The sequence below is a fragment of the Poecilia mexicana genome, unplaced genomic scaffold (assembly GCF_051168715.1).
Source record: "Poecilia mexicana isolate PSO_F unplaced genomic scaffold, ASM5116871v1 scaffold_20, whole genome shotgun sequence".
Taxonomy (NCBI): domain Eukaryota; kingdom Metazoa; phylum Chordata; class Actinopteri; order Cyprinodontiformes; family Poeciliidae; genus Poecilia; species Poecilia mexicana.
The window spans coordinates 16,745,124-16,758,737 of NW_028263389.1; the positions used below are offsets into that span (position 1 = coordinate 16,745,124).

General features: G+C 38.5%; 1 protein-coding gene across 1 annotated transcript; it reads left to right on the forward strand.

Annotated features, from left to right (window-relative positions):
• Positions 1–630: 630 nt before the first annotated feature.
• Positions 631–3,038, forward strand: LOC106920980 (C-C chemokine receptor type 9-like). The gene is made up of 3 exons (XM_014992360.2): positions 631–783; positions 898–953; positions 1,700–3,038. Exons 2-3 carry the CDS (start codon positions 903–905, stop codon positions 2,741–2,743), a joined length of 1,095 nt encoding a protein of 364 aa, XP_014847846.2. The 5' UTR covers positions 631–783; positions 898–902; the 3' UTR covers positions 2,744–3,038.
• The last annotated feature ends 10,576 nt before the right edge of the window (positions 3,039–13,614 follow it).

Here is a 13,614-nt window from a genome sequence, read left to right on the forward strand (position 1 = left end):
ACTAGCAAAGATCACCGCATTTTGTGCACACAGCCATTTTGGATACTGTACAAAAGGTACCTTGGCTAGTTTCAACTTTCACCATTTGGAATAGGATACTGACTTTAGGGTGGCTTTGTTGTAATTTTTCCAATTGGGAACTCGGGAAGTCCAGTGTTGAACTACAAAGACAAAACACATTAGCCATGCTAGCTTGCTAGCATATGTTTCTTCAGGTATAAAATCAACTTTCCATGCTAACATAACGCTTGAATTTAGCTCTAGATGACACAAAATAAAATTAAATATTTTAAAATCTAATCTTTAAAACAAAATATTAACAACTCGGCTTCTGTTTTCAGGCATTAATCAATCACAGCTTACAGTTTTCAGTTTCACAAGTGAATATTTTGCGGTGATAAAACCCTCACCTTTGTAAACATCATGTGTCAAAACCAAACAAAGAAGACCCGATTAAGAAACCCTGCTGTACTCCCACTCTGTTGGCTGCACTTCTGTAGGTTATGTCGAAGGTTTAGGTGTACAGTTGTGTGAAAGTTTTCACAAACACACCTAATATATATTAAACGTTCTCAGCTTGAATAGTTATTTCAGCAATAACGGTTTTGTGTTGTTTCTCTCTGCTGGGCTGAGACAGACATGTGGGGATAAACGTTAACACGTGATTTTGTGGTTGAAGAGAAACCATATAAGCAAGTGAGATGATTAAGTTGACAGCTGTTGAACGCCGACAGGGACGCACTTTGTCTACAGGTTCCTCTTTCTGACATTCCTACAAACTGGGTAAATATGTTTAAATTCTTTAAAACAGGTTTTTAAAACGTATTTCTATAATGTGAAACAGTTATTTTATTTACAGTGTTGGTTAACTAATTATCCTTTTCTTTTTCTTTTTAGGTCAAATGGAAGTAACAACTGATTTTCTGACAACAAACACATATACTGTGTCTACTGTAAGTACCACTTTATGATAAAACCCTTTGAACATTTTAACTAGAAAACACTGACAGCTTTTCTCCAGTTGATGTACCGTGTATCTGAGGGAACTTCACAGTCTGTTGCATAACAAGGCGAGCCTTATTGTGCTATTTCATTGCGTTGCTCTTTAATTAATAAAACTAACCCAATTTGTCAAAAAAAAAAAAAAAATACATGTTCCTTTTCAATAATTACTCGTGTTTGACAGCAGACATCTGCTGTGCAGTTAAATGCCACAGGCAGTGTCATAGCCATCTCTACATCAAATTTTCCATTGTTTGTGAAAACCTAAGCCCCCCCACTGTTTTATCTCTGCCCTACATCTAAACGTTGAGCTGCTGGGGTATTGAGTTCTGCAGCGGGCGCCCCTTTCTTGAGCCCCTCAGGATCATTCACCCCCTCAGGCTTGGATAGCAGCAGGAAACGGTGCAGTTGTGTGGTTTCTCCTGCACAGACACAACACCTGCACCTGACAGCGAACTCTCGGTTAGAATGTACGTCACAGACAGCGTTTGATGTACCTTCACTATATTCCCACCAGATGTGGGTTATGTTGTGAAACCCTCTGCTGTTGGGTTACTTAAAGAGAACAGAAAAATATGCGACAGAAAGCTGCAACATCAGTAGGAAAGGCTTAGAGATTGTTGTGCAAAACATCTTTACTTACTGTCTTGTATAAAATACTTGTTTGAAACTTATTAAGAAATCTGTTTGTCAACAGACTCCTGATTCTGATTATGACGGGTGGCCGACTGATGACACAGGCATGTGTGACAGACGTTGGGTCAGGGACTTTCGCAGCCAGTACGAGCCACCTCTCTTCTGGATCATCTTCATCCTTGGGTCTGTGGGTAACCTGCTGGTGGTTTGGATTTACCTCACTGTGCGCAACCGCCTTAAAACAATGACCGACGTGTACCTGCTGAACCTGGCAGTGGCAGACCTACTCTTCCTGTGCACGCTGCCCTTCTGGGCAGTCGACGCCATCAAGGGCTGGGATTTCGGGAGCAGTTCTTGCAAAATAGTGTCTGCTCTCTACAAGATCAACTTCTTCAGCAGCATGCTCCTCCTCACCTGCATTAGCGTGGACCGCTACATCGCCATCGTGCAAGTAACCAAAGCTCAGAACTTCAAGAAGAAGAGATTGTTTTACAGCAAACTTGTTTGCATCTGTGTTTGGTCTGTCTCCATTATCATGGCCCTGCCTGAGTTTATCTTTGCTGAGGTGAAATTGGACCCAGAGGAACAATCCTTTTGCACTATGGTCTACTGGAACAATGCCTTCAACCGTACGAAGATCCTGGTGCTGTCCCTGCAGATATGCATGGGCTTCTGCCTTCCTCTGCTGGTCATGTTTTTCTGCTACTCTGTCATTATCCGCACACTCTTGCAGGCGAAAAGCTTTGAAAAGCACAAGGCCCTCCGTGTCATCTTTGCCGTTGTGTTCGTGTTTGTTCTCTCCCAGCTTCCTCACAACACCCTGCTGATTGTGGAAGCCACGCAGGCAGCCAATACCACGATTACAGACTGCGCCGTTGTGAGTCAAGTTGATGTAGCCGGTCAGATCGCCAAGAGTCTCGCCTTTACTCACGCATGCCTCAACCCCTTCCTGTATGTCTTTATTGGAGTTCGGTTCAGGGAAGACCTCTTGAGGATGGCTAAAACTTGTGTTGTGGGTAAAGGAGGGCTTGTTAAAGTCCAGGCAGTCCCCAAACGTCCCTCTATCATGTCAGATACTGAAACTACCCCAGCCCTTTCCATATAGACCCCTGTTTTCCAAAATACTACACCTGAGACCTGAGCCTAGTAATCATATTTGAAATTGTATTCCTGATGCATTAATTACCACAAGCAGATGAACAATAACATTTACAACTCTGAAAAACCACAAAGCTTTATTCATATTCTGACAATTACGGACATATTTGTTCATTGGAACACCTGTATAAACTGTATTTAAATGTAAATATTGTGCTTTTTTATCTTTCCATCATGTATTTGTTGTGTGCATCTGTATATGTTGAAAAAAACATTAAACATCCAAAGAAATCAAAAAACAACTTGTTTTTTCATTTCATTGTGCTTTAGCCCTGCAGAACAGAACGGTAAACGGAAGGACTCAGTAAATGAATGCAAAGTGATGAGATCAACAATACATTTTTGAGAATGTGTTTGTCTGCTTTCACTGGAGTAACGTATTCTGTGTGGTGGGTGAAACGGGTCCTATGTGGCTGCTTCAGTCCACAATGTTTTCGATCTGACTAGACATCCGCTTCGTGTAGTGCCAGTCTGGGCCATACTATTTGCTGACACTTTTCAATTGTTGAAGCGCGTTCAGTTATGACTTGGTAGTTTCACTGTTTGCCAGTTTACACACAGATGAAAGAAGTTTCTCATATTGACCTCTTAACGGCTGCACCTCAGACGGAAGACAGACAGACACACAAGTTCAAAACTTGCCATGTTTGGTGCCAAGTTCACCCTGACGCACTGGATTTCAGTTTCGCCAGCTTCAAACTACAGAAATTGGTGCAGCCAATGCTTGTATGCAAAGGTCTAAGAAGGAAGTTCATCGCTAGACCTGGCAGTTCACTTCTCGACCCATTATGTCTACGACGTTAACCCCACAATACCACGTGAAAGTACTCACCATGTGGGACCCTGAGTCAATACTTTGCAGAAGCACCTTTTGCTGCAGTTGCAGCTGCAACTTATTGCAGGAACATCTTTGTACATCTAGAGGGAGAATTTTTTCCCCAATTTCTCTTTAAAAATAGCCAAAGGTCAGTCAGACTGGATGGAGATGATGTTCAAAAACTGTTTTATAAACTGCACAGAGGAATTCTGATGGATTTCATCCAACAGTTGAGTTTTTCTTCCACAGAGTTCAGATTTGTGACATGAATGACTAATAGCTATCCTGCCAATAGATTCTTCCACTGCCAGAGTTACCATGGGTCTCTTTTCTCATCAGTGCTCTCCTTGGCTAGCCTTTTAGCTTAAGCGGACAGCCATGACATTGTAGTTGTGCTTTTGTGCCAAACTTTTTCCATCTACAGACGATTGACTGAACAGCACTCTTTAAGATGTTGAAAGCTTGAGATATTGCTTTATATACTGCAGACCAAATACTTGGTCTGTAGTATTTTTTGTTGTCCAACTGCACAAGAATAAGCAATAGAAATAAGCATCAGAAAACATGTTTAGGATGCAAATGACAAGTTTTGCTTTTTGGTACTGGAGCTGCTCCCTCAGGCTATGCCGCCCTGGGCAGAGAGTCTTGTCCCCCATATAACTAACTCCAGACTGGTGGTTGGTTTTCTTTTCCTTTCTAGTGTCTTAGTTATAGCTCCAATTCAAAGCTACAGTGTTTTCTTTGTGTCACCGCCACAAAACAAAACCTTTCACACAAGAAAAACACACTACCATACCTGGATGGTTTTGCTTTTTTTTTCTTCTCAGGAGTTTATAATCAGTCTGATCTGACCTAAAATCTATTTTCTAATCACACATCAACAGACAACTAAAAAGGAGGCAGGTGGCAGTGGAAAAGGAGACAAAAAGTACATGTTATTTCTAAAAAACAAAATCTGAGGTGTTATTGTGGTGCCTGAGGTCGGGCCTATACTGGCACTGCCTACCTGCTGAATTCAGGTGAGACCACAAACACATTTGCTACTTTCCTGATTACAGCTTCTCCCTCTCACGACAGGAAACCATCAGCACGAGTCAATAACAACATGCTTCTGCTTTAAATGTTCTGATGACTGAGAGCAAGTTATAAAAGATCAGCTACCAGCTTTTCGTGTGAAATATAAAGCAGCTTGTTTAGCCTGTAAGTGTTGCCATGAAGCAGTCAAAACTACAGATTTCTTGCAAAATGCAGGCTATCACACAGCTGATCCCATGCATGCAAAACAGACCTTCATCTCATGGTTCTTTTTTTAAAAAAAGGGGAAACAACAAAAAGTAGTGTCACGTCTGATTGCACAAATATACAAAGTTTTATTTCCCATGAATCTCTTAACTGGATTAAGCAACAATTTTATTAAGCAAGAACTCTGTCATGGGAATAAAACATGACATGAAATTTTAGCTGAAGTGCATAAAAGAAATAGCACAGCTCATTAGTTTTCACACAAGTAATACGCAAATTAACAGAGAGAGATAGCAATGTACCAAAGGTCATGCAAAGTTACACGTTTATCACCAAGAAGACAACCGAAACTGCTAATCATTTTCATCTCTCTAAATAGAATACAACACAGACAAACAGAAATAGATGGATTAATTACTCTAACATTCTGTGCCGTTAGTCAAGGGTCCTAATATGGAAATGTAAAATTCAGCAGTAACTTAAAAATAAATCAGCTACCAGTTCTTCTTTTCAGAGTCAAACAGTCCATTAGATCTTTTTAGAGGCATCAAAACTTTTTATTAGTGTCCATAAAGATGGAGGTAAATTGAGCTACTTTAGAAAAAGTGAAGTAGAATTTTGTGATTAAGTAGAAAGGCCTTTTCAGCATTTCAGTGAGATTTCTACCTTGGAAGGTGATTATTAAAAAAAACAAACAAAAAAAAAACACTAAACTAAATGGATGAATGGACTTACAGTACTTAGATTTTATTTTAATTTGCTATTGCAACACTGAGTTACAAAAAGGAAAATTGGTACTTAAATTTAAGTTTCACATTTTGTTTTTAAAAGAACTTGCTTTTTGGGAAAGTAACTGCAACTATAGCTGGTAAACTCTTGTGTAATAGATATTACTGTATTTCCTTCCTAACAGAAAGAGGTGAAAAGAAAAGAGAAACACTGGTTTGAGAAAATGGCTGCAGTTCAATTCAGTAACTATCTGAGCTGCAGCAGTTCGTATGTTTTAATTGGTTATAACTAAGTAAATAATTTGAAGAAATATTGATTTTGAAAAGGTAAAAATACCTGAGCAATCCCTTCTTTTAGCTGAGCTTAAAAGGAGGAGGTTTTTTATTTTATTTTTTATTTTATTGTGATTCTTTTTAAGCTTTATTTTCAGTTCAGAACTTTTTTAGAGGAGTATTTTCATTTTATTTTAAAAAAGTACCAAATGTACCAAATGATAGACAAATTTACTTAGGAAAAATGTTATTTTTGCTTTGCATTTATTTCTTTAGTTTCATCTACCAAGAGTGCTAAAGAAAACTGTTAAATTTCTCTGTTGTGATTCCCAAACTACTGAGCTTCTGTTCTCCTAAAATAACAGCAATTTCTGGAGTGCAAGCATGAAAAGAAAGAATAGACAAATATATAATTTTTATTTAATTGAATTTGTTAATTTTTGTAGGACTTTTCCCCTACACTTTAGAAATGATCTTTTCTGGTTTTCAGGCACGTGCAGAGGAGAGGGGGGCTGGGGAAGCTTGAGCACCTACCCTTTTTGCTCCTTGCCCCCAAGTGCCCTTTTGGTCAATTATTTATTTATTTATTTTTGCTATTATTATTTCCTAAGCCCTCTTCTGACACATAAAAACATTATTTTTTTTGTTTCTTTTTGTACAACATAATAAGCCCTCAGGTCACCTTGCTACCTTTGACCTTTTGCTCGTGACGCATGACGCAGTTGCCTCTCGCGCAGTGAGAGAAGGCGGATAACTGGAGCTCAATGTAGGGAACGTTCCAGATTACAGATCAGTTTTTGGTGAATTATAAAAAAAACACGTTTTTGGTGAAAAAGTGGAGTAGACTTGTTACTTGTCAGATGACGGAAAACGTTGAAGTATCGTTTCTGCTTCAGCAGTTTAAGCAGAGAGGTAATGAAATACAACAGACACTGACAGGCCTCTGCGTCTGCCTTTTTCTGAAGAACTACTGAGCGGGAGGAGCCAGGTGAGGAAGAACTGTTCTTATCTATCGATTCAGTGTTTTTATCATACAGACATTAGGCTGCTGTTGTTGTGCTATTAGCTAGCTGCTAGCTAACGACTTTGCTAGAAAAGCTAGATAAAAAAAAAAACTTCTTCCCTGTGTACAAGGCACATCTCCCGTCCAAAACCGATCATCTCCATAATGGATATATGTCCGATCTTCTAATTTCCTTTGCTGCATAATGTACATTTATTCTAGCGTTAGGTAAATGTATCTTGAAAGAGAATAGCACTTAAATAATAGTCCAACAAGGATATTCATTTAGAATTAAAAATAACTCACCCTGAATTACCATGAGAGATATAATGTATGTAATAAAAGTGTCATTATTGAAGGGGAAAAAACTCAACCCAGACTTTAAGTTTAGGGTCTGGTTTGCAGAGTATGTAGTTAAATTTGTTTCCCAATTATTCAATGGAAAAAAAAAACTAACCTCAGTTAAGTAAAATAAAATTGTAATCAAAACTTTTGGAATTGTAATGATTCCTTTTTTTAAAAAAAAAAAGTTGTTTAAAAGACTTTTTTTAATTAAATAACTCATTTTTACCAAACACAAACTTTTATTTGCACACATCAAAAATCTTTTGTTGTGACTTTAGGTCCTGCCCACGATATCATCTGAGAATCACAAGCAAAACTTTGAGTCACAAACAAAAACTTAGAATAGCAAGAAAAGATTAATGACATGCGCAAATAAGTTTGTTTTGTAAAAAAGAAAGTTAACTTCATGAGTCAAAAATGTGTGATGCAAATTAAAAAAAAAAATAAGCAAAACTCAGTAGGCTTTTCTCATGGTGACATGCATTAACAATTCAATTTTTGCTTTTGTTTTTTTTCTGCAGTTCCACGTTAAAGTTTGGTGCAGCTCTGCTTTCCTGAATGGACCATCTTCATTTCCACTGCAAGTGTAGCAAACAGGCAGCTCTTTATAGATTGCACTAAAAGGTTGCATTGTGCCCTTGTTTATATTTTTAATAGTGTAATTCTGTAAAGACAAAATATGTCTGGTGGTCCAGCTCTGATTTACATATCTTGCTAAATTACAGGTTTGAATATTGCAATACTTTCCTATAACAAAGTAGACCTGCAGAAAGAAATTACTAATAAAATATCTTACATATACATAGTGTTATGCTCTATATAGAGATTTACCTTAGCTTTGATTGTATATGTCACAATTTTGTAATTTATCATTGTTTATTAAACTGAAAGCTGAGAGGCTTTGTTAATATTCTGTCCTAGAAGGTGGTAAGATGTGCCCTTTTTTTTGTTGTTGAGCACCTGCCCCTTTAGTGGCCTCTGCACGGCCCTGCTGGTTTTCATTTTAGTTTCTGAAGAGGTCCTCACACCAATTTCAAACTTTGGATTTCTGACCATAAAAGAGTAACTTCTAATAGCCTCTCAAATGAAATGAGATTTATATCTGCATTTAATCCTATTTCTCAAAAGCATATACTGTTTCCACAGTTTTTTGTATTTTTTTTTTGTATTTTATGCATATTCAGCAGCTAAAGGGGGATGAGTTATGTTTTTTGTGCTTAAATGATCAAGACCAATGTTTAAAACATAGTTTCTTGTGAAAATATTTAACCTATTCCCATCTTCTCTTTTAAGAACTACAAACTTCAGTAGGTTTTATTGGGATTTAGAAAAGAAAAAATTATTTTAAAGAAACACTGAAAAATCCGGTGTGCATTTTTGGTTGGGGCTGATGAATTAATAATTTGTTTTTTGTTCTATATCTCTACTTGAACTCTATTTACTAACTGTGTGAGTTTTCCAGGCAGTTAGTGGTGCCAGACTTTATTTAGGGGCATTGATAGGAATGGGATTAAATGCAAACCCTAGCCACACTTTTGAGAATTTCATTTGCAAGACATAAAAATAAAAAGCATGTACTATTTATTCACCTTCTGCTTCATAATTCGCCCTGTCAAATGTAGAACTACATTTGTGAAAGGATTCTCTGAATTTTGGCCACAAGATGGAGCAGTTTGCACAGAGTGGTTTGTTTATCCTCCTGACATTAGGAACGAAACGACCCCCCTCTAGTGGCGGTAGAGCAAAGTTGGCCTTGACGCTTGTAACTTTTGTCTGCTTTTGCAAAAAAAACTTAAATAAATAAATAAATTCTTCCCAAGAACGCCAAAAAATGTTTTACTTATATTTCATGCTGCTTGTTATTGCACACCTTTGAGATTTGGTAATCACCACTGGGGAAAAGATGCAAAAAAGGCAAGAGCTGCGTAGGTCTGGATTGTGTAGTTAAGAAGGCAAAAGACTCACAAGTAGAGCAGCACCTGTGGTTTGGGAACATCCCATCTATCTTTCTGCACAGCGGGAATTGTCGACGTAAATGTGTGTGTGGGTGCTGATGCATGAGCGAGATGTGTGAAAGCAAGAAAAAAAAAAAAGCAGCACTTGGTGGAGTCTATGAGTAATAGGAGAGACTCGGTAAGCATATGCGACCCGTTGACACTGAGCAGGCTGCAGTCTGGTTCAAACTGGCGTACAGCCTGGCTCTCGTGGACAACAAAAAGCCTCAGGGGCGGTGGCTTATGCATCAACAGAGACCCAGTGGCTCTGAGCAGCATTTACAACTAAAGCCAAGCGTAAACTTGGGAAAGTAAGGATTATTGTTGGGTTTCAAGTAGGCTGTGGAAAAAAATGGGGAGGGCAGCTTCCATCCATGCAAACAGACGCGTCTTCAGCAGGGGAAAAAGACATATAATAGGACTCGGACCCCACAATTTCAGCCCAAACAGGGAGCTTCTTATCAGCCGCCATCTCCCCCTGCAGCTAATATTTCACTTCGGCTTCCAGGCCCAGAGAATGAGAGACGTTTCCATTTCATGTCAGTCATTTCCAGGCCTGCGTGTTACCTGTGCGGTGATAAGTGTTTGACTGACTGGGAGCATCGTTAGTCACTGTCCGGCTACGAGTGACAGCCACAGATTCCTGGAGATGATGAGAGGAAGGGGATGAGGAGGAGGAGAAAGACACTGCTGATGAAGGAGGAAGACACTTCCACGCTGTCTGTTTGTTCAAACATTCAAAACAGCCGGATTTGTGTAAGAAGATGGCCTGGTGTTTGCATTCAGCTCCTGTATTACATCTGATTTATTTTTCAACTAAATTTTTTACTTTAAATAAGTACAAAAATGAACCCTCATACAAGAGACAATACTCACAAAATAAACACAACTGTTCATTTTATTATCCTGTATTGATAATTTACATAAATATACACATCAATCTCAAATTCTATTCAATATATATGTCTTACATTATATTTATGTCTAAGCAATGCTACTAATATATTGCAGTTTTTATTTTTTTTGTCTTAAAATTCTAATTAAATCAAGAAATCTAGAGAAAACCCAGTTGTGCACTCAACCACAAAGTATACTTATAAACCTAGAATATCACAAGTGATGCACACATTAATTTTCCCTCTGATAATTTTCAGAAATTTATTATTTGCTCTGTTATTTCATGGCTCATTCTTACAGTTTTCTATTTTATTTAACCATTTATTTAACCTTTCTAAAACAAAACAAAAAAAGGGCAATGTAGCTCCTGAAAACTCTGCTTGTTAAAAAGAGGATGATGCGACATATTCTTGGCTTGCTAAATGGTATTTAGATACTCCACCAGAGGGCAGAAGACAAGTAATGGATTCAATACAAATTTATTTCAACATAAAACTGCAGTCTTTGAATCCCTACAGGTCATGGTTCATGCATAACATTCCTTCCGGTTGGAACATCTGCATGGAACAATAAACAATAGATTTAATTTCAGACTTAAACATAGCTTCTATTTAAGGTCTCAGTTAGAGGGTTTTGGTTACAATTAGGTCTAGGGTTAGTGTGTGAAAGCACATAATTTAAAGAACTTATGAACCGGAAAAGAATAGAATGTTGTGAGGTCTGAGAATGACAACAGCAGGCCAACATTTCTCAGCAGTGCAGCAACAAGGTGCCTCAAAAATAAAGCTGGTGTAACAGTTTGAATACAGTGGGTAGTGTTTAGTTATAAAATCAGAGGAAGCCCCCGATTCTGCATCTTTACACACAACCAAACATGTACCAGACCTTCAATCTGCAAAATACTTGAATGTATCAGAAACATTAAGAAAAACATAATGCCACCTGTCAATCATTCCAGGGGTTTTGCCAGCAACTGACCAATCAGAGGTTGCAATTTGTCCGGAAGTACACGCCCCATATTTGGAGGAACTGGATAAAAGCATTGCCGAGGTTTGTCGTTGCTAATGTGCTGCGGTCATAATGAATCATGGTCGAAGATTGTCAGTAGGGAACATAAAATCCCGACATCCATAACCCAGAGCGCGTAGAAGGCAAACGGGTTTAGATTCCCAATCCCAAACGGAATCTAATGCAAGAAATGGATCAAGGCCCAGTTGAAGGAACTGTAATCAACCACATGTTCTTCTGCATGAAGGTAACTGGTAGTACACGCCCCATTTTTTGGCATAAAGACACTTATTGATCATCAAATAAGAGATCAATGAGTGAAGGTAGTTATGCTTGATTTCATGTGTGTGAATTGCAATGGCAGAATGGAAACATGCGCTTCAGGGTTTACATTTAAGCACCTTTTTTATGCTAGTGTTTATTTTTAAGCATTTTCCTGGGGGAAGATTTTCACAAGCTCCTATTATTTAACTCATTACTCACCTCTTTTGTACGTATAAAATGCGTCCAACACAGCTTTTAACTCGCATCCAATGAGACTTTTTGCCCCTCCATGATAAAGACTTGGGCTTTAACGCTGATTTCTCCCGCAAATAAATTTACAGACCTGATGTACGACTTGTTGGAGAATTTTCTTGCTCGTCGTCTGTGCCTCGGTGTTGGCTGACAAGGCAAAAATAACTGGGGTAACGCACTCCGCTACCTCTGCCATTACGGCAAAGCGTATTGTTTGTTTATCGGGGATTTGCTCTACTTCCGTATGGGGGCGGAGCCTGCGTCATGTCATGTTGACGTCATGCTCTGTGCATACCCAATTAAAAACCAAGAAGGTAGAAAATACGTTCTAAAAGCTAAAATATATTTTAAGTATATTGGGTAAATTCAGAACAGCTTTATATGTACTTCGCCAAGTAAGTTGTATAATATAATATAATATAATATAATATAATGCACAGAGAAGTAACTTTCAAAATGTTTTCTCATTTCAAAACTTTAGCTGAAGTGGTGCTTCAAATTCCGGTTTCCAGTGAGGCAGCAGAGCGTAGATTCAGCCTCCTGAACAACATTAAAATCCCCTTGTGAAGTCATCTGTTTGAGGTAAAAGTCCAAAACCTCATTACAATATAGCCTCTGCAGCAAGGCCCCGTGAGACATTTGATGACGGACGAGTGGGTGTGTAATTCAGGTCCATGCCAACCAGAAGAATGTTATGAGACTGCTTAGTACTGCTAGTTTTTATGCAAGGCAAAAATAGTTTTGCAGATACGACAAAGCAAGATAAGATGGACTTAACTTTTTGATAAGTATCTACAAAAATGCTACTCGTTTAAATTTGAACTGTATAACAATCTGAAAATGAATTCATCAGGGAGTTTATATGATCATTAGCAGACCTGTAGAGACAGTTGTTGAGAAAATTATGTTGCAGTGTTTTTATTTTGTGAACAACTGTGCTAAAAACGGCCAAGCTTTAACAGAACCAGGAGGGTTGATACCAAGACCTACCATGACTTCTTACCTTACAGTCTGCAGTTTTACCCCCTTGGAGGAAACCAGAGTGACCTTAAAGAGGTCTCAAACAGAAAGTAACACAAGTTCTCATAACTATTGTCCTCCAAACGTCTGAGTCCTCTTGTAAATATTTGCTACATATCAGTTATAATGTAGTTTTTCTTGGTCATTTGTGTTGGAATGTTTTTAGTTTGTGGTGTATTTATTTATAGAGGGAGCAAAGGAATCTTAAAAAATAAATCATAAATCATCAGTGAAATAAACTGTGTCCACGATAAAGGTTCTGATAACCGCAAGATATAAAGTTCGTAACAGTTTCAGACTTTATAAGAAAAACTACAGGCTTTGTTTACACCATTACTCTCGCTGTGGTTTAAACTGGGGAAAATAACAGGAAATAATACAGCACTGCGAGGCCAAGAAGTTCAATCTCTGGACATCTCTGGAACATGTTTTCACCCTCACAGCCTCTACCCTTCCCTTTACCTCCTCTTCCAAAAGCAAGACAGCAAGCCGGGAGATGGATGGGCTGAGCTGTTGCAAGGTTTCCAAAAGCGAACAGAGTCTGACTGCTGCTCTACCTGAGGAGCAAAAACAAAAGAGCCATCTCTACCTGTAGGACTGTGGGAGTCGAGGCTTTGATCTGGACCAGAAAGAGAGAGTAGTTTGATGAAATATTGATGCTTTTCTTTTTCTTTCGTTCTCTTTTTTTTTAACTGAGTCCTGTGGGAGCTCCATCTGCTCTCAGGATGTTTGCGCTGATCCACAACACAGCTCTGTGCTTCGGCAGATAAGAATAGATTCCAACAATGGAGCTGGAGGAGTGTTATCTGCACTAATGGGGCTAATGATTACCCCCCAGACTGGGCCTGCACTGGTCAGGGACCTTTTCTTTCCTAGTTGATCAAAAGAAACAGTGTGTTTAATCAGTCAGAATCAATTGCAAAAAACATACAGGACTGATGTGCGTCTGACATCTTAACAGAATATTGACAGCAA

Excerpts from the sequence above, each read along its gene's own strand:
- LOC106920980 (XM_014992360.2), top strand. The coding sequence starts at position 903 with ATGGAAGTAACAACTGATTTTCTGACAACAAACACATATACTGTGTCT. Across the intron at positions 954-1,699 it reads ACACATATACTGTGTCTACT|ACTCCTGATTCTGATTATGA; the intron begins GTAAGTACCACT and ends GTTTGTCAACAG.